A 24,990-nucleotide genomic window follows, 5' to 3' on the forward strand; every position below is an offset into this window, starting at 1 on the left:
ATATCCTTGAGTTACTTTCTTGTCAGGAAGTGTAGGTGCACTCTACTAAATTATGTTAAGTAAGTTTCTGGGTACTATCAGAGGAGTACTACAAGGGAAAGTGAATGGCTGAACCTTCCTAAATTCTACGATACTGGTGGAATTGCTATCTTAACTACTTTTCGATTCTCCAATACTTTGTAAATAACATTTTCTTTACTCGTAACGATAAAGTCATTATTTTTCGAGATATTTGAAGTTAAAAATGAAGTGCCACGTATATAGTAATATTGATTATATATTTTGATTATTTATTTGTATTAATCATGTCGGTGTTTTTGGGCCATAAGATTGTATTTATTACGAAACATAATGTTACTTATTAAAATTTCTTAAAACGAATGAATGAATTCAAAAGAACTAATCTGTTATAATCGAAATAAAAGAAGAATTATTTTATTATCACGAAAATAAAAAACCTTTTAATTAAACCTTTCATAACAACTGTTCAATGTGACCCCCATTTACCTCACATTTACAAAGAAAGAATAATTGATAAGCTTATTGTGGTAAATGGGCATCACATTGAACCTTCGCTCAAAGAGTGCCATAAGTCAAAAAAGTAATTATCGAGAAAACGACGTTTGAAATTTGTGCTAGAACGATAAATACTTGAGCCATAGACGTTACACTTTTTGAGATAGGAATTTATAGTTTTATTAAAGTGTTGGTGCAATAAAACCGTTTTTAATTTTTTTTTTGAGTTGTGACACTGTTTAAGCGGATGTGCAATTTGTTATAAAAGGTTTAGTGTTTACTTAAATATGTTTTTTTTTATATTTTGCTGTTATGAAAAATCTCCTTTTATTTAGATTACAACAAAATGGTTCTTTTTAGAACCACAATTTTTTTTAAATGTTGAATGCATTTATTCTTTTCAAGAAATGTTGATAAAAAACATTCTGTTTCTAACGAATAAAAATTTCCTTACATCTCGAGAAATATTTAATTTATCGTTACCAATAAGGAGTATGCTATTTACATAGACAGTATTAGAGAATCGAACAATTGCGCTAAAATAGCAATTCCGTCAGTGGCGTAGAATTTCGGAAGGGTGAACCAAAAACTTCCTCATGACGTACGCGTCTTTTACTAGCCAGAGATTTTTATTTAACATAATTTAATAGGGGGTACCTACACTTTCTGCCAAGTAATACAAGGATATGTCAAATAGTTTTAAAAGTACTGGATACAAATTAGGTTTATTAAAAAAAACCTCAGTAAGGAGCCATATTTTATTTAAGTGATTTGGGAAAATAAAGATACTCCAAAAACTCATATAAATTTTATAACTACTTTTTTTATACACTATACCATAAATATAAAAAATTCAAATTTTTGCTAAACTTTATTCTGTTGTAAAATTTATTATATAATCATAAAACATCTTTAATTATATTATCTCCTTTTGTGAAACAAATTCATTCAATTGAATCGGTAGACTTTTCTTATTATTATTATAAAAAAAGAAACAAATTTTAACTTCCACTTTTTAAATAGATTTCTTATATATTCTATGAATTTATGAATGAATAATTTATGTTGTAATACTATTAAGTTGACGTGCCTTTCAAAAAAAAAAAAAACAAATATGGTACGTAATACAAAACAACTCTCTGTTTTCACAAATAATCTGACTAACCTTTGCCGACGTCCTTATTTCTTCTGCTGGATTATGTTGTCCTTAGTTCTCCCACAACGTGCACCTCGGATTCTGCAAACTGTCTTTCTCCTTCAAACTGTTTGAAAAAACAGCACCCGTTCGAATTATCCCCTCCAATTAAAATCTCTGACTCGATAAAACAAATCAATCTTTAGAATTCAAAGATCTTTTTCCTCAGCTAGGTATCCTGGTGAAAAGTTTATATAATACTGCTACTCGTTACTGACAGAAACTGGAATCTTTTCGGACACAAGGAGTTTGTACTTGTCGACTTGATCTTGTTTTCGTATCACACGAATCTGCTTCCACGGTCACCAAATTAACACACTTTGCACAAATACATTACTTTCAAACTGAACTGATTGCTTTGGATGGTAATAACACAAATGAATTCTTTTTCTCTCATCAATTTGAAACTCACCACCCTATTCGCCTTTCATCGCTCTCATAGCCAACCACAAGCAATATCCACACATCATATCCCTACTTTCTTTTCTTAAGAAAAAATAGTATTGTGTACAAAATTTCTTGCGACAATAAATCTAGGCATTGGATAAAAAAGTTTATTTGAAGAAACTGTATTTTTGTTCTTGTTAATGGCGATACAGGCTCATTTCTGCAATATTTTATTTAGTTATAGAGTATTTTACACATACTAACATATTTCTCAAATTGGGCTCTGTACCGCAATTCTTTATTATATTACGAATATGTGTGCCAAATATCTCGACAAAATATTCAAAATTATAGCCGCAATCTTGGACCGCGTTTACCACGCGCTACTGTTGCCTCTTAATATTTTGATCCCAGAAATCTCCCGTTACAACATTTCCAATTATTAATGAAACACCCTGTATGCATAATTACTTAAGTCGGATACCAAATTAAATGAATATATTTATTTATTAGGTGAACTAGCCAAATGGTCAGACGAGGATAAAGGAAAACTCCTATATACATTACTTGTTTTACTCGTGTACAAAGACCATTGCGATTGATATAATGGTAAATAGAGCAATTTTTAGCGGCGTCTTAACAGGTATGTACATATACTTACTGTTATTGATTATTTAGAAATATTTTGTATAATTTGTGGGTTTTGTTTCTTGCCATGTCCCCTTAATTAAATTCCTTTATACATATCATTATGCTCTGTATTTTCTCATTGTTATGATATTAAGATACCTCATATTAATTAGATTAATTAATTAATTATTTTGATTGTTATTTATGAAACAAAACATATTCTCAGGGCTAATTGATTGTATGTATTACTTTTATTTTGTGGCTTCTAGTATTTCTCGTTGCTTGCTTTATCCAGGACAAAACAGGGAAAATAAATATACTCCAAAAACTCATATAAATTTTATAACTACTATTTAATTATTATTTATATACTATACCACAAATATAAAAAATTCTAATTTATGCAAAACTTTATTCTGTTGTAAAATTTCTTATCTAACCATAAAAAAAACCTTTAATTCTATTATCTCCTTTTGTGAACCAAATTCATTCAATTGGAGCGGTAGACTGTTCTTATTATTATTATAAAAACAGAAACAAATTTTAATTTCCCCTTTTTTTAATAGATTACTTATATCTTCTATGAATTTATGAATGAATAATTTATGTTGTAATACTATTAAGTTGACGTGGCTTAAAAAAACAAATATGGTATGTAATAAAAAGAACTCTATGTTTTCACAAATTATCTGACTAACCTTTGCCGACGTCCTTATTTCTTCTGCTGGATTGTGTTGTCCTTAGTTCTCCCACAACGTGCACCTCGGATTCTGCAAACTGTCTTTCTCCTTCAAACTGTTTGAAAAAACAGCACCCGTTCGAATTCTCTCCTCCAATTATAATCTCTAACTCGATAAAACAATATCAATCTTTAGAATTCAAAGATCTTTTTCCTCAGCTAGGTATCCTGGTGCAAAGTTTATAAATATAATACTGCTACTCGTTACTGACAGAAACTGAAATCTTTTCGGACACAAGGAGTTTGTACTTGTCGACTTGAAATCGTTTTCGTCTCACACGAATCTGCTTCCACGGTGACCAAATTAACACACTTTGCACAAATACACTACTTTCAAACTGGACTGATTGCTTTGGATGGTAACAAAAATGAATACCTTTTTCTCTCATCAATTTGAAACTCACCACCCTATTCGCCTTCCACCGCTCTCATAGCCAACCATAAGCATTATCCACACATCATATCACTACTTTCTTTTCTTAAGAAAAAATAGTATTGTATACACGATTTCTTGTAAATTTCTAGGAGATATTAAAATTATTTTTATTTACAATCTAAAAAAACTCTCTATCCTAAACTAAACAAAAATGTTTACTATCGTTTCTTTCTGGGAAACCATTTAGAACACACTGTCTATTGTTCAATCAATCGCGGTATACATTAACTTTCTAAACAACCGTTGTAGTCAGTTCTGTTGAAATTTATAAAATGTTCGTGGAAACTCTATCACTAAAATTTTACTCTTCTGCGAAACACTTCTTACCGCTAACATATTTTATTTACAAAATTTGACCATATACAGGGTCATGAAAATTTACGGTCTCGTGGTCTTTGATATAAAATTATTTTTCAAATTCTCCCCATAAAAATTATTTAACAATATATTACATATTATATATATATATATATATATATATATATATATATATATATATGTTACGGGTAAAGTTAGGTAAACGGGTAATGCTAGGATTACCCGGGTAAAGTGCGAAGTACTCGCCAGGTTTTGGTAAAATAAATGCAAATATAAAGCTGCTGAATCTATTTGTACCTCCAAATCACACAGCAGCTTATCTTGTTTTAACAAATAGGTTATAAGTTTTATGTCCGCAGTATTTATAGTTTTACTTTCCTAACTTTTGTAAAATGCCTTTTTTTCTTAAATTAAGATATCTTTCAAACAGTTATGGCCTTGTCATTACTGGACCATATATCCAATTAAGGGCATTGGCGCACAATGTCGCCTGTCAAAATAGGTGTTGTGAATAGAGCAGATGGAAGCAGAAGTAGAAAATGATATGGTTTTAAAGGTATTAAAGGAGTAAATTAAAATGGCAGTAAAAACAGCAAAAATGGTAGAAGTAGCTCCAGACCAAATTCCAGTAGAGAGCTTAAAATATATAAATGATGAAATCTTAGACATTATAATATAACTTGTTTAACACAGTGTATTTAAGGGGATGGGTACGTAGTTTCGGCTCCAATGCTATTTAAATGGGATTCATTTTTTTCCAATCCTGAGAAAACTAATAAGTATTTTAGAAAAATTTAAACGCAGAATGAAAAACAGTTCTTACCGAGGGCTGAAAGTCCCTGAAAACTTCTCTAATGTTTATTTTAATAAGTTACAGGGGTGAAAAACTAAGAGAAAATGTAGTGTGATTTTTAATTTCAAAAATCTCGTTCAAAAGAAACTTTTTATTTATTCTAAGGGACTTTCGGCCCTCGATAATAATTTAGTCATTGGTTGTGCGTTTAAATTTTTTAAAAATATTTATTAGTTTTTTCAGGATTTGAAAAAAATTGACACCATGTCCGTGGTGATATTTTCCAAATTAAACATTCGCTATCTTTGTCATACAACGCACTGAGTCGAATAGAATATGATGACAAGACAGTGCCAATTTTAAATATTTGACATGGCATCGGGAATATTAAAAAAAAATTGTTAATAGTTTACCGGTGTCTAGTCGAACAAACTTTGATGTACGGGAACACTGGAACAGGGGAAGTTTTAATTGTGGAACAGGTTAAAAATTTGGAACGTCAGACTACGAAAACGTCCCATGTATTGTGTCGGACAGAACTTCCAATTTATTTGTTACGCTTTCATTAAACTCTCATGAAAAAATCAGACTGGCAGTTATCACCTGTCATAATTCCTGTCATTTGACATGTTCTACGTGTCGGACTTATTCAAATGCCCAGTTGGTGATAAATAACAGTCTGGTTTTTGCATGAGAGTTTAATGAAAGGGTAACAAATCAATTGGAAGTTCTGTCCGACAAAATATATGTTACGTTTTCGTAGTCTGATGTTTGAAATTTTTAACCTGTTCCACAATTAAAACTTCGCCTGTTCCAGTGTTTCCATACATCAAAGTTTGTCCGACGAGACACCGTTAAGCTATTAACAAATTTTCAGCTTGCTAATAATAAACTTTTTATTGGTACGTGGGATCCAGGCCTATATGTATGGAAGATCCAAGCAGAGAATACAGCAGGATCTATTGTGTGATCGAAATATTTTGTTGTTAAAGATGTTCAAAATTGTAAGGGTTCCATAGTAACAAGATATTAATAAAAAATCACTTTATCACTTTTTCTCTTTTCTCGATTGAGTAATAGTTTTTTTTGTACAGTAAATAAATTATTACAATCACTGAATACATAGTTAATGAAAAATTATCATATTAATTAACTGAATTAATGACGCGATTATACAAGTAACAGTTATCCAAGAACATTCAAAAGCCATCTCTTTAAAGTTTATGATGACATTTTTCAAGTAATGTTTACATATCCATACCAGTGAGAATTTTACTACACGTAATTTGCCGTGTAAAGACAGAAAAATAGGGATAGCCGTAAAATATTTGCGCCCATGCCCTTAACATGGCACATACCACAACAATGGTTACTCTCTACCTTTTTTGTTATCCCTAAAAATAAATAAAGCCCTAAAGATTGCAGTATTAACTAATAGGCACTAGGGCAATATATATCTCTCTTGCACAGATCTGGTTATATTATGCATTACGAGTTCGCTGTTTTCGTCCTCTATAGCACGTTATTCTCCTTCACTTTCTCTGAGATCTCTATCCATTCATCACAATTAACATCCCTAAATCGCTTAACACTATAAGGGGAACGGAGTATAATGCAAAACTTTGACGCATGTCAAAATTTTCAATGTGTTTTAAATGTATTAATTTTTTTTCTAATCCTGAGAAAACTATTAAACAGTTTTCAAAAATTTAAACGCAGAATGAAAGATTACATTATTACCGAGGGTCGAAAGTCCCTGAAAACTTCTATATTTATTTTAATAAGTTACAGGACTAAACATAAAAGAGAAAATTTAGTGTGCTTTTTAATTGCAAATATTTCATTCAAAAGAAACTTTTTAATTATTCTAAGGGGCTTTCGGCCCTCAATAATAAAGTAGTCTTCCATTCTGCGATTAATTTTTTTAAAAATACTTTTTCGTTTTCTCAGGATTCCAAAAAAAATAAATAAATACATTTAAAACATATTGAAAATTTTGATATGAGTCAAAATTTTGCATGTTGTTCCTATCCCCTTCGGGTATGCAACCCTGAACACGAATTTTTTAGCTCTTTCCTTTACCTACCTCTTGTAACTTTTTCCTTTTGTTTCTTTGCTTATATAATATACTGCCGGATATCGATGATTTTTGTTATCTAGTATTTTCGATCGCAGATATTTTTCTTCTTGAGTGGCTTTACAACTCGGTGTGAGTTTTCGCGAATCCACTACAGCTCTCTATCTTCTACGATCTTACTTTCTATTGTTAATCCTAGATAAATTAGCTTCAACATCATCCTTCCATATTTTTTTGGGTAGATCAGTATATTCTACCACCTGTTTTCTCAAAACAAACTGTATTTAACACTCTATCTTCATCTGCCCTTATCACATGATCTGCCCGTCATATCTGGTTAGCTGTTATATGTCTGACGATATTTTCAGTACCACACCATTCAGCATTGCAGCATTGCAAAATCTCAGCCGAATTATTCTCGTAGTTTCGTTTTAACAGCATGTGGAATGCGTGTTTGAGGATTTTAGAATAATAAAATAAAAGGGCAATATCGGTTGGTGATTTTGATTCTTACTTTTGGAAGAAAAATCGCGCAGCGAAATCAAAGAGCGCTTTAACGCTGTCTACGGTGAGTCTTCTCCTTCGATGGCGAAAGTCTAAAATTGGTTTAATGAGTTTTAACAGAGTCGCACGTCGGTTTTTGATAGCTCACGGGCAGGCGGCCCGAAAACGGCTACCATGGAGGAAAACCTGAAAAAATCCACGACCTCGTATTGGCAGATCGCTGAATGAAGATAAGTTAGATAGCTGATGTAGTAGGCATCTCAAAATATCTCGTAGTTCATGTTATGTATGAAATTTTGAGCATGAGAAAGCTGTCAGCGTGATGGATGGCTCATTTGATCACTCAGGTGTTTAAGAGTAATCTGTAAGAGTTTCTATATTATTTCCTAACCGTTGACGAAACATGGATCCACACATAAACACCAGAGACCAAGAAACACGAAACAGTTCACGTCTCCCCGTGAACCTGCTCCGAAGAAGGCGAACACTGTCCTATCGGCCATATCGGGAAAGGCGATGGCCATCATTTTCTGAGATTCACAACGTGAATTATATGGATTTACTAGAAAAAGACAAAACGATCACGAGGCTTTCGTACACCGAATTATTGTATCGAATAGATGCCGAATTACAGAAGACCCAATTGGTAAAGGAAAAAATGCTCTTCGAACATTACAGTACACCGGCTCACACCTCTGTCATTGGCATGACCAAATTGATCGAATTTAGCTACGGACTGCTGTCCCATCCACCGTATTCTCGAGATTTGGCACTGTACGACTTCTTTTTGTTTCCAAACTTAAAAACGTAACTCGATTGGCAGCAATTTAAGTCGAATGAATTGTTCATCGCCGCCACGGAAGCCTAATTTACAGAACTCAGGAAAACATATTTTTCAGACGGGTTAAAGAATCCTCGACACACTTGTTGTTGAAGTGTGTCGAGCTAAAAGGAGATTGTGGTCGGAAGTAAATCACCACTTTTCCCAAAATGTTCGTTTTCCTGTTATAGGCTAAGTACTTCTCGGACCGCCTTAGTAGATGTACAAGAGATATCTTTATCTAAACTAAAAAGGGAAGTTCCCTAGGTTGGCTGTATACCATATAGTTAAAAAACTCTAACATGAAGTAAAAACCACTTCTATGTAATTGGTATGTTTATTAAAATTTAAAAATCCCAATGGATTGACTAAAATGTGTCAAATTCAGAACGTTTTTGGACCTATCAGTCCATCATCAGTGAATTGGAATACTTGCTAAATAGCCCCAAAACCAAACAATGGTTGAATTTATAATTCGATCTACATTATGTCAAAGTAATATAGAACACGCTAAACGCCGATGTTAAAAGATATAACCTCCGGGAACATGGTGAAACCCTACAAGGAAACTTAAACAACCATCTTAGGCCAACGTTGACTACCAAGATATCTTTATGTAGTGGTGTCTACTTGCCTCCCACATTCTTTGGTCTTTGACTGTTTAGTTATTACTCCACCTTCAGAGACAATTTTTCAGCCACAAGTAAAAATAGTATCTCAAACCATGCTATTGTTAGTTCCTCCTCTCGAAGTTATTAACCAACAAAAGGAGATTGCCTGTACCGGCAATCAGTCGATATAAATTTAAAATGAGGCATATTTATAATACAGTCATTATACTAATATAATGATAATTTAATTCAAAATTAAGATATGCATTATTCGGGAAGAATAATATACCTAACTTAATTAAGTTAATTTGGTTAAATTTTAGGTCTGGATCCCGCGTATGAAAAAAAAAGTTGATTAATAGCAAGCTGAAAATTTGTTAATAGCTTAAGGGTGTCTAGTCGGATAAACTTTGATATATGGGAACACTGTAACAGGGGCAGTCTTAATTGTGGAACAGATTAAAAATTAGGAACGGTCAGACTACGATAACGGCACATTTATTTTGTCCGACAGAACAGACTTAAACTCTCCGAAACTCTCATGATCATAAGAGATTAAACTCTCATGCAAAAATCAGACTGCTATTTATCACCTGTCATAATTCCTGTCATTTGACATATTCTACATGTTCCACTCATTAAAACGCCCATTTGGTGATAAATAGCGGTCTGATTTTTGCATGAGTGGTCTGACCGTTCCAAATTTTTAACCTGTTCCACAATTAAAACTTCCCCTGTTCCAGTGTTCCCATATATCAAAGCTTGTCCGACTAGACACCCTTAAGCTATTAACAAATTTTCAGCTTGATATTAATCAACTTTTTTTTTCATACGCGGGATCCAGACCTATTTGAGCTGTTCGTTTTTTATTCGGATGTCGATTTCAAGATCATCTTGCCTTATCTTCTAGATGGGTTCATATTTATGGTATGAGAATCGGGAAAAAATTACAACATGTGACAATTTAAAGAAAATATCTATTCCTGCAATTTCCTGTAATTTCAAAATTAATAATGTGGTTTTTCCTTTTTACAGGATGTCTCCTTATGACACTGACTGCACTTTCCCAATTGTCCATTATGTTTGAAATTCGCTACTATAGAGATGACATTATGACAATGGAGGTGATAAGTTGGTTGCACGTAACATTACGAATTGGAACTATTATAGGATCAGTTATTTTTTCCTTGTTGGCAGAAATAGTAGGAAGAAAATATACTCTGACTGCATTATGCATACCATTTTTATTGTCATTTTTTATGTGTGTGTTAAGGATACACTATGCAGTCTTATTTATTTCTAAATTTATCGCTGGTTTATCTACTGGTGGAGCTTATGTTGTTGTACCTATATACATTGGAGAAGTAGCAGAAAAGAGATCACGAGGCACACTAATCGCACTTATGTATCCATCCATTGCAACAGCTAATGTCTTTGTTTTTGGCATTTTAGAAAAATTAGGTGGACATGACTTATCATCTATACTTAATTATATCTCTGCGTCGTTAGCAATTATTGCGACAATTTTATCAGTCACCCTAGTAGAAGAAAGTCCATTTTATTATTTAAGGAGAGGACGTGAGTTTGCTGCCAAATCAAGTTTAGTAAAATTAAGAAGTAATGACTCAAATCATCAAACGGAGTTTAAAGATATTCAGTATCATGTTTATCCTAATATGCCCTATACTGTAGGAGTGAAAATTCGTACTTTTGTAAAATATAGTTGGCTTAAACCTCTATTATTGATTACTGGAATCTTTGGTTTAACATCATTGTCTGGAATAAGTTCCTTTACTTTTTTTGTGTCGTATGTTGCAAGATCTGATGAATGGACCAATCTAAGTATTTTATATAGTAAGTATATTTTACATTATTAATTTTATTCAAATATTATGAGGCAAATGACTGTATTGACTACCTTTTAATTTGACTAAAACTAAGTCTTAAAACTTTTTAATGATAATGAAGGACTATCTTTATTTTATATCAATACATTCATTTTATATCAATTATATCTCACAGTCTTGTTCGAACTTTCGAGCTGAACACCAGTATTGAAGAAGCAATCTGTCTAATTATCTTATCATATTGTAATTAATATAAAGCCATCGTTATCAAGAAACCGAAAAAGAATAGCCGAAAAAAGTGTTTGTGTTTAAGAGCTCGTTCATACTAGAGACGCTTAACTAGGGATGGCGGTTTTTGACAAAACACCGGTTTTCGGTTATACCGGTTTTTTTTGCTTACGGTTTAACCTGGCGGTTATAACCGGCCAAAAAAACCGGTTTTGGGAAAAACCGGTTTTCGGTGTTTTTTTAATCCAATAGGTTACAAAGTTACATTTACAATACACTTTAGTTTGCGATACCCCATTCGACTCAATATCAATATGATCAAAATTAGTACTATAGAAAGAACATGTATTAATTTTAACACGTTTGTATATTTGTAGAATAGATACATTTTAACTAATTTAATACTTCCTGTACGAGTGATTCGTATTCGTAATCAGTAATTCGATATTCACAGTTAGAGCATTATTTTTGGTAATCAGAAAAAGTCATTCATCCACTTTCAATGCCAAGAGTTAAGTGTGAAAAATTGATGATGTTTGCATCTAATTCAACCAGACACTTCTTATGTAAATATTATGATTACAAATACCTTTTCAAGGAAATATTATAGAGATTGCACGTTCAGTTTGCTTCTGTATTTTATAAAATAAAATAAAATTTGAATTATGGTTTTGTTTGGAATAATTACTTGAGAACAATAATTATGATTGGGATCCGAAATAATACCTAACCTAATCCTAATCACCGTAAAAACCTAATAACCGGTTTTTACTTTAAAAGAAAATACCGGTTATAACCGGGACAAAAAAACAACCGGTAAAACCGGTTATTGCGAAGTAAAAAAACCGGTTTTAGGTTTAAACCGGTAGGTTTTTCCCATCCCTACGCTTAACGCGCGTTTTAATAACGTTCGATTACAACGACATACATTTTACTTGAGACATGCTAACGCGCATTTTTAAGTCATTAAAACGCGCGTTAGTATGTGAATGGTCTCAAGTAAAATGTATGTAGTATGTATGCAAACATTACTGTACAGCTGCATTTCTAGATGTCTCACAGTCATTCGACAAAGTTTGGCGTGTAGGTCTTATCTCCACAATTAAATTCATATTTTTTCATCCCGTAAGTTCACTATTAAGATCCTATCTGACAGATAGTTTTTTTTCAAGTCAAAAGAGGTGGGAAAATTACTAACATGTCTCCAATATATTTTGGAGTTCCACAGGAAAGCATATTAGGACCAACACTACTTAATATAGGTCCCACTACTGTAGTTATACATCAGATCTCCCTACAACCATTAAAACAACAATTGCTACATAATATACAATTCTATAGCAACGGAAGGATCCGTGGTATTGCAAAATCATCTGCTCAAACTAGAGAGCTGGCTTAAACTGTGGCGAGTCCAAGTAAACTGTTTAAAATCAACAGAGATATCATTTATTATAAAAAATGTGTGGCACCACCGGTTTATATCTACCAGTCACTACCGTCGTAAAATAACTGTAAATTCATTTGGATAGTAAACTTAATTGAGGCACTCACATCTGGAGCCTAATTTACAGGAAAATGTATTAGTGCATGAGTAGAAAATCAAATCTTAGCCTGGATAACAAACTTCTGATATATATATATATATGTATATATATATATATATAAAATCTTGTTAATTTTGAGGTTGCAGTCATAATTTTCAGGGGACAGGATAAGTAAAACTCTTAGTTATTATCAAGCTTTCGCAAAATTTATTTGCTTCTTCAAGATATGCTAAAAAAGTTTTAGTAAATACAATGAAATTAAGATGATAAAAAATATTGTACATAAAAAGCATAAAAAATATCAATGTGTCAATAAAAAAACTGACATAGATAAACTAAACACCATCTATAATTACATTCTATCTTACGAAAACTAATATTTTAATTAAAAATACTAAATTGCCTGACTAAATTCAAAATTAAATTTTCAAATTTGGCGCCACTTTATTGCTAAAACTAATATTTTACAAATTACTTATATCCATAAATTCTATAATAAGTACGCAGATAAGAAATAATAAAAAACTAGTTATTAGCAACTTAAAATAAAATATAATAAACAGATACAAATGTCTTTCTGACATACTAAATTTCAAATTAAATTGTCAAATTATTTTTCTCTTTTTAAATTAACTAAAATTAAGGCATTGTAGAAGATTAGGAATTAGATTAAGAATTTTATATATTTTTTTGTTATGTATGCCAAAAATTTAATGGATTAACCTCACGTTGTAAGTTTTTTATGCTTTTTATGTACAATATTTTTATCATCTTAATTTCATTGTATTTACTAAAACTTTTTTAGCATATCTTGAAGAAGCAAATAAATTTTGCGAAAGCTTGATAATAACTAAGAGTTTTACTTATCCGGCCCCCTGAAATTTATGACTGCAACCTCAAAATTAACAAGATTTTACATAGTGTCAGTCAATATTACCTAACTGCTTTATATATATATATATATATATATATATATATATATATATATATATATATATATATATATATATATATAAAATAGATGAAATAGAGAATGTGGAAAAATCCCCTTACGAACAATTCACACATCCACCATTTCGGGCTGGGAAAAATTTTTCGAATAGAATCAAAGATCCAAACACCAGTTCTTAGAAATGTGTTTCGCCCTCTTCAACCTCTCTGGGCTCGTCGGTAAAGACAAGAGGTTGAATATCTTTAGACACATTCTAATCAAAAAACAACATTCGAGACCTAGACATAGAAGGTGCGTAAGTCTACGGCAAATCCGACAATGACAGTCTCAAGTTTTAATTCCCTAATTACTTAAAGTAAGTAAAATATATGTTTAAAAACATAAGATGTAGATCTTTGAAACACACTCAGTGAACCAAAAAAAAAAAACACTCAGGTCTCAAATGTTGTTTTTTGATTAGAATGTGTCTAAAGATATTCAACCTCTTGTCTTTACCGACGAGCCCAGAGAGGTTGAAGAGGGCGAAACACATTTCTAAGAACTGGTGTTTGGATCTTTGATTCTATTCGAAAAATTTTTCCCAGCCCGAAATGGTGGATGTGTGAATTGTTCGTAAGGGGATTTTTCCACATTCTCTATTTCATCTATTTGATTTCGTACGAGTGGTCGTTAAACCAATAACCTTGGATCTTTGGTTCACTGAGTGTGTTTCAAAGATCTACATCTTATGTTTTTAAACATATATATATATATATATATATATATATATATATATATATATATATATATATATATATATATAGATATATATATATATATATATATATATATATATATATATATATATATACAGGGTGGTTCATCTTATTCGCCTCGGTCTCTGTACGGAAAATCAGTTGATATTTTAAGAAAATTTCTTCACAGAAATATACAGGGTCTTTAATACTACAATCTAAAAATAATGTGAAATATACAGGATGCTCCAAAAAAGAGTGGTATATCAAAGTTATATTTTTTCTTATGGTAGGTCCTATATCTGATGACATTACTGAATTGACCTTAAAAAATAAGATATACTTTCATAAGGGTTCCCTATACCTAAATACAGGGTGTTTTGATTTATTTCGATTTTTATGAAAATGTAAGGTTTTAGAAAAAAATAAATATCTACGAATCTAAGAATCAGTAACAAATTCTTTCTTGGATCTTAATAATAGACTATTTAATATACTTAAAGATACGCTTACTGCAACAAAATTTCTTACAGGGTGGTTAAAATATGAGATTGTCCTATTAACAAATTCAAGCTGTAATAACTTACTTATTTTAAATGGAACACCCTGTATCTTACTAGTCTATCGCGTAGAAAATTTACTTAGCTTTCAATTTTTATTAGGGTTCCCTATACCTATCTTTTTACAGGGTGGTCAAAATATTAGATTGTTCTATTAACAAATTCAACCTGTAATAACTTACTTATTTTAAATGGAACACCCTGTATCTTACTAGTCTGTCGCGTAGAAAATTTACTTAGCTTTCAATTTATATTGGGGTTTCCTATACCTATCCCCCTTCATTTTTTAAATATTTAAAGATTTCCTAATTTGTAAGCCTTAAAAATTAGAATTAAGTGCCTATGTCGTGGTTATGTACAACACATCACCAACACCGGCAATATACTTAAATATCTTAGTCAAGATACTTTCGTTAATAAAATTCACATTTTTATCATTTAATCACACTCTTATTTTTAAAGACACTCGATATTCTATTCTTTATAATGGAAAATATTTAAAATCTCTTCAATTCCACGTAAACATTCTCAATACACATGTTATTCTGTAAATACCCATTTTGACCTACACATTTTTGTACAATAGGCTCGTTTTCGTCATAGTAGCCATTGCATTTAATTGTTTGTAATTGCGATTCAAAGATTCAAACTAAAGTGGTGTTCTTAAATTTACTTAATAACCGTTGGTTTCAGATATGGAAAATACTTATACGGAATGAAATAAAATTTAAATATCTTCCAGAATACGGCATCTAATATAGGGTATGCAGTTTAATACATATAAACATATTATTCAATGTCACATGTAGGCCAAAATCAACTAAAATAATACAAAACTCTGTGTGATTACATCGTAACAATGAAAATTTAATTAATGACAGTATCTTGTCTAAGTATATTGCCGGTTTTGGTGATGTGTTGTACATAACCACGACATAGGTACTTAATTCTAATTTTTAAAGCTTACAAATTTGGAAATCTTTAAATATCAAAAAAATTAAGGGAGATAGGTATAGGAAACCCGAATAAGAATTAAAAGCTAAATAAATTTTCTACGCGATAGACTAGTAAGATACAGGGTGTTCCATTTAAAATAAGTAAGTTATTACAGCTTGAATTTGTTAATAGAACAATCTAATATTTTGACCACCCTGTAAAAAGATAGGTATAGGAAACCCTAACACAAATTGAAAGCTAAGTAAATTTTCTACGCGATAGACTAGTAAGATACAGGGTGTTCTATTTAAAATAAGTAAGTTATTACAGCTTGAATTTGTTAATAGAACAATCTCATATTTTGACCACCCTGTATGAAACTTTGTTACAATAAGCATCTGTTTAAGTATGCTAAATAGTTTATTATTAAGATCCAAGAAAGAATTTGTTACTGATTCTTAGATTCGTAGATATTTATTTTTTTCTAAAACCTTACATTTTCATAAAAATCGAAATAAATCAAAACACCCTGTATTTAGGTATAGGGAACCCTTATGAAAGTATAGCTTATTTTTTAAGGTCAATTCAATAATGTCATCAGATATAGGGCATTCAATAAGAAAAAATATAACTTTGATATACCACTCTTTTTTGGAGCACCCTGTATAATTCACATTATTTTTATATTGTAGTATTTATGGCCCTGTATATTTCTGTGAAGAAATTTTTTTAAAATATCAAGTGGTTTTCCGTACAGACACCGAGGTGAATAAGATGAACCACCCTGTATATATATATATATATATATATATATATACATATATATATATATATATATATATATATATATATATATATATATATATATATATATATATATATATAAATGTATTTTAAAACGGGTATGGATATATGCAGCTCAAATATAGGGAACAACAAGTAACACCAACATTCAAAAACTTCAACGATTACCATCAAACGTATAGCGCCAGAATTGCAAAGCCCCTTGGTATGTTACGAACCACAGATTACACCACGATCTACAGCAGCTGTATTGCTTCTCTAACAGCTGGTAGATGCTCCATGAACATATTTGCTCGCAAATAACTCGAAAAATATTAACTTAGCGAAAAAATGCTACAGAACAAAAGTTGCTTAGAGTTAGTCACTTTATCTATTTGTAGATTTATTTTGAACGTATAGTTTTTCACCTCCGAGAAGGTGTGAAACTTACCCCCATGGCAAAGGCACACATCGGCACAATATCACTTTTCTCCTTTGATAAGTTACCTATATCTCTGCCAAATTTCATGATAATCTAAGTGGTTCTTTAAAATTTATAGGTTTTGCAATATTTCTCCGTCAAAGAACGTACTATAATAAGGTGACCAACTTTTTTTTGTTCAAAAAGAGTACCCTTTGCAAGTATTTCATAGGTGAAAAAAGAAGAAGAAAAAACGATAAAAACTTTATTTTCTTTTAAAAAAACATATTTTTCTTCGGAGTGGATTTTTTTTGCTAAATAAAGATGTTCGTCTAGTAGTGCAGCCACATCCGAACAACTTTCATTTTGCATATTAAATGTGACTGTTAAGACGGCAGATAATGTTTTTACAGAAAGTTGTGACTTCTCACTGCTCCAATAATCATTCCCTAGTGAAAACCATAGGCGTAACCAGAGGGGGTTTTCATAGGCGTAACCAGGATGATCCTAAGGGGGGGGTTACAACTACCTGAAAGGGGGGGGTTACAACTACTGGAAGGTCTCTGAGGGCTATGGTGTTAAGCGTATAGAGCTCAAAGTACATCCCAATGGGGGGGGTTACAACCCCCAAAACCCCCCCCTGGTTACGCCTATGGGGGTTTTGAACCCTCCAATTGGATGTACTTTGAGCGCTATACGCTTAACACCATTACTATTCCATTCCCCCTAGAGACCATCCAGTAGTTGTAACCCCCCTTAAGATCATCCTGGTTACACCGTTGGTGCAAACACCCTTTCAACAGCAGCATTAGTGCCTGGACAGCATAAGGAAATTTCAATAAAACTTTTAAATTTTCATGTGAGATAAGTTCTATTTTCTCATCGATCCATTTCTTAAATTTTTCTTCATTTAAATATAAATTTACATTAAACTACATCATTAAATACAAATTACAGTATGCTCGTGACGTAATCGCGCCCTTATTATTCATTGGTTAGTCGATCCAGATCCAGACAACCGTAGTTCAAGCCTCTGGTCGTCTCAAGGATAAAAGATTGAATGTTAATTACCTTTTATAATATAAATCATTGACTATTGACATAACCAAATACAGTGTAAACCGTTTATAAAAGAATCTGTTATATTAGACTATCACTTCTTGTAGTGGACAAATCCTCCAGTCCCTCCGAGTGTTATGGAGTTAATGCATAGAAGTTATTTGTAATAGACAATCGTTTGTAGTGTAAATATCAGCCGTAATAGACGCAAATTCCCGTCCCTTCCCCTGTAAAAATCGGTTGTAATAGATAGATCGTCAAAACTTATTCCTCATATTGTGCAATTAAATCCGGTTTTCTAGTATATTGCAATTTAGGGCAGTGCATATAGATTTTCACTACGGAAAAAATCAAACAAGATAGAACTTTTTGTAGTTTCATTAAGAAATGTTTAATAAACAACATATCAAAAAGTTCTACTCGAGAAGTGGGTGCTTCATTTTTTATTAAACAAATGAACTACGAAATTAGATGTTTTTTTAAATAACTCCGAAAATATAAATTTTAGAAAAAAACTGACTTGACCATTGAAAAATTAGAACATTTTCCAAAAAAACCTTATATAAAGAATTTTCTAAAATTAAATCTGTATCTTCTATAATTTTTTAATTATAACGCTAAAGTCACCAGGGCCGGATTTAAGGCAGTGGGGGCCCTACCTCCTACCATTAAAAAAAGTGTTGATCTACTTTTATAAATATAATTTTAAATCATAAAAAGTACACCAGCTGTAACTTGTTACAGTAATAAATTCAAAATAATAGTAAGATGTATGGTTAAAGTCCGGGAACTTTTCGAGATATTTTAATTGAAAATTTCTTGATTATGTGGGACATATCTAGTTGCATTAAGACATCGTGACCAATGCTCATTGTAGAGAGATGATTCAGACACTCTTGGCGCATCATAGACTGAAGTCGATTTTTAATTAACTTAATGATCTCTAACCACTGCAGTTAGTTCGCATCAGCACTAGATATAAACAAAGTGTCACCTCAACATTTGGAAAAGCATCATTCATATTCTTTTCCTTTAGCAATTGGTACATTTGAAGTTCTTGGCTTATATTTCATTTAATACGTTTTGATCCATCGGATGTACAATTTCCTCACATATGGTTGATGAAAGATAGTTGAATATTTTTTTAAAATATGGTGCTTCAAAAATTGATCATATTCAGCTAATAACTGGAGTATTTCCAATTAATTTTCAGTTTGTGATGAACTTGACAATTCATTTTCGCTGCGAAATGCTAAATTTCGTTCACAAATAAACTTTATAACACTAAAATTAGTCTTTGAGTTATAGTCCTGTCGCCAGGGGGGGTACAACGGCCTCCTTAATTCAGATGGACTTACCCAAGTTTTCTTTATGTATTTTGACCCGTAGAACACGAATTTTTTGGGTAACAGTCGATCCGGATGTCGATAAGATTGTTATAAACAAAGAACTTGAGGAATCATATAACAGCGATTTTTCGCAAAACAAAACATGTTTTTGTATTCTTTGGGTCATTCTAAGCAAAAAATTATTTTACAAATTTTTTGGTAGGATGCATAATTTTCGGCATAAACGGGGTTGAACTTTCAAAAAATCGAAAAATTGCAATTTTTGAACCAAAATAACTTTTGATTGAAAAATAAAATAGCAATTCTGCTTACCGCATTTGAAAGTTCAAGTAAAATTCTATCGGTTTTGATTATTTTCATTGCTAGAAATTAATTTTTTTATTGTTAAACAAAGCTATCAACACATAATGATTGAATGATGTTTTCAATGCATTTCTAATTTGAAATCGAACGAGTAGGCGCGCATACAGAATTTCTACGTACATTACGTCCATTAAAACGCATGCATTGGGCCCGGGAAACACTATGTGTTTATACCTTTATTTAACAAATAAAAACTTATTTTTTAGCAATGCAAACAATCAAAACCGATAGAATTTGACTTGAACTTTCAAATGCAGTAATCAGAATTGCTATTTTATTTTTGAATCAAAAGTAATTCCAGTTCAAAAATTGCACTTTTTCGATTTTTTGAAAGTTTAACCGCTTTTATCTCGAAAACTACGCATCCTACGAAAAAACTTGTAAGACCTGAGAACTTGCTGAGAATCACCCAAAAAATACAAAAAAAATATTTTGTTTTGCGAAAAATCGCTGCTATGTAATTCCTCAAGTTCTTTGTTTACAACAATCTTATCGACATCCGGATCAACTGTTACCCAAAATATTCGTGTTCTACGGGTCAAAATACATAAAAAAAACTTGGGTAAGTCCATCTGAATTAAGGAGGCCGTTGTACCCCCCCTGGCGACAGGACTATTACCATTTTCCAATAATTCTTTATTTCTTTGGCCTATTTTGCTAATTCAGTATCAATACGCCCAATTCTTTCGTGTGCTTTAGACATTTCGTGATCCATAAGCCTACTATCTGCATGTTTCCAATCACAAAATCCTCTGTGTCTAAAATGTGTACGAACACTAGATAACAATTTACAAACGAAGCAATACACTCACCCGGTGGAAGGAGAAAAACATAACCATGAACAATTATATTATCACTTTTACGCTCCTTCATTTTATACTTGTCATACATTGTCGAGTTCCTTTATCTCCTGTCAATATCTATTTAAATGAACCTCTTATGTTTGGGGCTTTGTGGGGGCCCCCGAAATGTGGTGGTCCCGGGCAGCTGTCCAGCCTGCCCCCGCTTAAATCCGGCCCTGAAAGTCACCCTTCTCACAAACATTGGCGCACTATAAACTAAGGTACGGCGAAGTGCATGGTTGAGTTATTTTAATGTAATTCTTTAACTAATGGATCAAATGAAATTTTACGAATTGAACATGAAAGAAGAATAATTAAGCGATCTTATGGTTATAATAGAAAGAAATAAAATTTATGGGCATAACTACCATGTGGGCGGAAAGTGAGCCTTACATGAATTTTGTTTAAAAATGTGTAACTAATACAGTTTTTCTTATAAAACTTTCAGTTTTGCACAACTTACCTTTCAAGCCTCTTGCTAAGTGATGTTTCATTAAAAAAAATCTCAAAAATTTAATTCAAGTGATATGACGTCTCAAAAAATGTAATTTTTGAAATCTTAGTAGTTTTACAGAATTACCACCATTTTAAGACGGTATTACGCAAGTTTGAACAGATCTATTACAGTTTTATAAGTACTTTTTTAAAGCTTAGGATGTAGTCTCTAAAATTCACTAAATTATTTTACTTTAGAAACGAAATAAGCTATTTTTTTAAGAAAATTAAGAAAGATAACAAAAATGTAATACAAAAACCGAAAATTACCAGCTAAAAAAATGTTTGTACAAAGTGATCAAAACTTTTTTCTGTAAAACTTACCTAAAATACATTTAATAATCAGCTTCAACAATAATAAATGTTCAGCAAAAAAATTTTTTTTCAGCTCTTATACAGTATGTCTGCGTAACTTGGAACCTATTGATAACTTTTTTATTATCAGCTTTACGAAAAAAAGTTATTCTTTATAAAATACTCTGCTTCAACAATAATAAATGTTCAGCAAAAAAATTTTTTTTTAGCTCTTATACAGTATGTCTGCGTAACTTGAAACCTATTGATAACTTTTTTATTATCAGCTTTACGAAAAAAAGTTATTCTTTATAAAATACTCTGCATCGTATGTAATCTAAGATGCAATCATCAAATATCAAATTTATTTAATCTTATACGAGGTATGTCAAAAAATATGAATTTCACTCAAGAGTAAAGTACCATTACATTTCACAATAACGAAAATTGTTATTCAGAAAAGTTGTTTGGAATTAAAAAAATTGTTTTAGTGTTCAATAACATCCTTCTAATTAAAATATTGTGAACAATAAAGGCACTTAACTCTTAAGAAAAATTCATATTTTTTATAGCGCGGTTACAGATAAATGAGAAATTTAAAGAGATAGACCAATTGGTGTACAAGTGGTATACCAGAGGGTGGTGTAAAATTTTCCATCCTTTAAGGGTATACCGAACAAAATATCCATGTGCTTAGATCAAATGACATCTGTTTTAATAGTTCCTCTTTAATATTTTGCCTTGTTACAGGATAGTATTCAGAAAAACGCAAAAATAAGTACTGTAAAATATAATTTCATTAGGTACAATTATAAATAATATATTTATTTAAATAATTATAACTGTTAGGTCTATTTAATCAAAATAATGCTTTTATCTTTAATCACAATAATGTTTTTATTTACGCTGCTGCTAAAAGTTGCCGATGTAAGCTCCTTTTTATACCTATCAATGACTCCTCTTACTAGATTGTCGGGTTCTTGTCACAGCTCTGCTGTGCTTAAAGTTTTTACATTTCCACGAAATTCTGAACGACCGATAACAAGACTGATAACGCAACAATTGGCAAATGTTGGAGTAATGACAATGTAAAGTGCAAAGTTAATGTACTAGCTTCCAGGGGCAAACGAATATGCATTTTACATTGTGGAGGGGAAGATGGTTGGGTAACCGATGGCTTACTATTAAATGCAAAAGACATTAAAGACAGTTGTTTGGACCATGTTTGGACTATCATCAAGATATTACGGGTGAACTTTTCGAATCGTGGTTTAAAAATAACTTATTACCAAATTTAGCAGACAACAGTGTTATTGTTTTAGATAATGCATCATATCATTCTAGACAACTTAAAAAAATTCCGAAAAAATACTCTAGAAAGGATGAATTGCAAGATTTTTATTATCACAAGATTTATATTTTGAAGATTGGTACACTAAAGACCAATTAGTAGAGGTACTTAATACAAAATTATTTGTAAAGGAATATATTGTTGATGATGCAGCAAGTAAAAATGGACATACAACTTTAAGACTACCACCATATTACTGCGTTTTAAATCCAATAGAGTTGTTATGGTCTCAACTGAAATATAATGTGAGACAAAAATAATGTAAGTCCAAAATGTTATAACAATGTCGCGAAACTGATAGATTCTGAATTTAAAAATATCTCTGAGGATAACTGGAAGAAAGCAATAGAGCACTTAAAAAATATCGAAAAAGAATATCTTAAAAAAATTCCTGTTCTAAATAAAATTATTATCAATATGGAAAACAGTGATTCAGAGGAAGAAAGTGACAAAGTGTAATACCAAGACAACTTTCTCTCAATACTGAGCTTACCCGGAATATTTTCTTACATAATCAGGTGTAGGGATTATCGGCATATTATGTTTAACACCAAACTACTGCTTCAATCTTTTAAGAAAAACGTGGCCTTATTATGAACACTTCACTTATTGTTGCAATATCTATATCTTTGAAAATCAGTTCTTAAGAGAAAATAATAATGTAAGTAAGTGTTGACTAGATAAACTTTTAATTTTTACTTCAAGGTTTTATAAATTATTTAAATGTATATTTTTTTATCTTTCACTACCTACCGTTCGCTCAATTATTAATTAGTTTTTGTATACAAACCAAATATTGTTTGAACATTTTATAGAAAATGCATTGCAGAAATATTATTAAAGTAGTTTAAACTTACAAAATTAAGCTTTGTTTATAACAATTCAAATTTATAGAATCAATTTCTTATAAAATATACCATATTATGTTTCATGTAGGTCGTACTATCCTGTTCTTTACCGGTCATAGTGCTGCTTATCCCGTTTTTCTCAAATAAATATAACCGGGCTATACATACCTCGTAAGAAAAGTTTGATGTCTGAGGGTTGTATCTTAGATTTTAGACCAGGGAGAGCATTTTATGAAAAATAACTTTTTTTGTAAAAGTGATAATGAAATAATTATCATAATTGTAATAAAATGATGATGAGTATCCGTAATTGGAGAAAAAATAAAAATTTTTTTTTTCGGTTATAGTGATGTAATTGTATATTTAGACATAGTTTCTAATTTCAAAAAACTTTTCATAATAGCATTTTTTGATATCCTGGAATATAAAAGTACTTTACTCTTTAACGAAATTAATATTTTTGACATAACTCGTATAAAATTGATAAAATTTGATATCTGATGGTTGAGTTTTAGATTTTTGACTATTCAGAGCATTTCATTAAGAATAACTTTTTTTCGTAAAATTGATAATAAATAGTTATAAAAAAAGTTTTCCATGTGGTTCCTAGCTACGCAGACACACTGTATAAGAGCTTCTGTATAAGAATTTTCAAATTGAAATGCCATATTCGGATTCAGCATAATCAAAAACAAAATAGAAACATATTTGATCAAAGTAAAATGATGAATTTAACGATATCTTTAAAATTATTTATACAAAACAATTGTTATTGTTTAAACAATTAATAAACAATTAGCGGCCAAATCTGCGAGTAGAACTTTTTACTTTAACATGTATATAAACTAACAAAAAAAGTTTTAGAAAAATATAAGCTTGTTTGAATTTTTCCGAAACAATGCATGTTTTCGTTCTAATTGCACTCCCCTATTTGTCAATAAATAGAACATACATCGTGTAATTTTTGGAAAATCATTTATAATGCAATGTCTATAACAAACGATAAAAATCACGAATAGTAGACAGTCCTAAAATAGACAAAACCCTAGGTCCCTTGGAGTCCATTACAAACGGTTTTCACTGTAGTTCTAAAATACATCTAAAAACTCTACTCTCTACATAGTCGAAGAAATAAAGCATTGAACCTCAAAAAAAAAACGACAATACGGATCTTAATAATTATTTTTGCATTCTATTCATGAATGCGTCAGCAAAATTTGTGACCCTGAGCCATGATATAATATTGAAAAACTGCATACAAAGAATGCATTCTTAAAGTGCATCTCAAACAGACAATAAAAAATATTCAGAACTCGTCAATTATCGGCGGAAATGAGTTCAATTTTCTTACTCAGCGA

The 24,990-nt window shown here is 31.2% G+C and overlaps 1 protein-coding gene across 1 annotated transcript in view; it reads left to right on the top strand.

Moving 5' to 3' along the window:
- The window catches only part of LOC126885112 (facilitated trehalose transporter Tret1-like), a 77,054-nt gene that overhangs the window by 37,051 nt on the left and 15,013 nt on the right, over window positions 1-24,990 (top strand). The window contains exons 2-3 of the mRNA XM_050651539.1: window positions 2,612-2,741; window positions 10,062-10,880. Coding sequence (XP_050507496.1) covers window positions 2,705-2,741; window positions 10,062-10,880 — 856 coding nt within the window. The 5' untranslated portion in view covers window positions 2,612-2,704. The remainder of the gene's footprint in view (window positions 1-2,611; window positions 2,742-10,061; window positions 10,881-24,990) is intronic.

Source organism: Diabrotica virgifera, chromosome 5, assembly GCF_917563875.1.
Source record: "Diabrotica virgifera virgifera chromosome 5, PGI_DIABVI_V3a".
In the NCBI taxonomy this organism is placed as follows: domain Eukaryota; kingdom Metazoa; phylum Arthropoda; class Insecta; order Coleoptera; family Chrysomelidae; genus Diabrotica; species Diabrotica virgifera.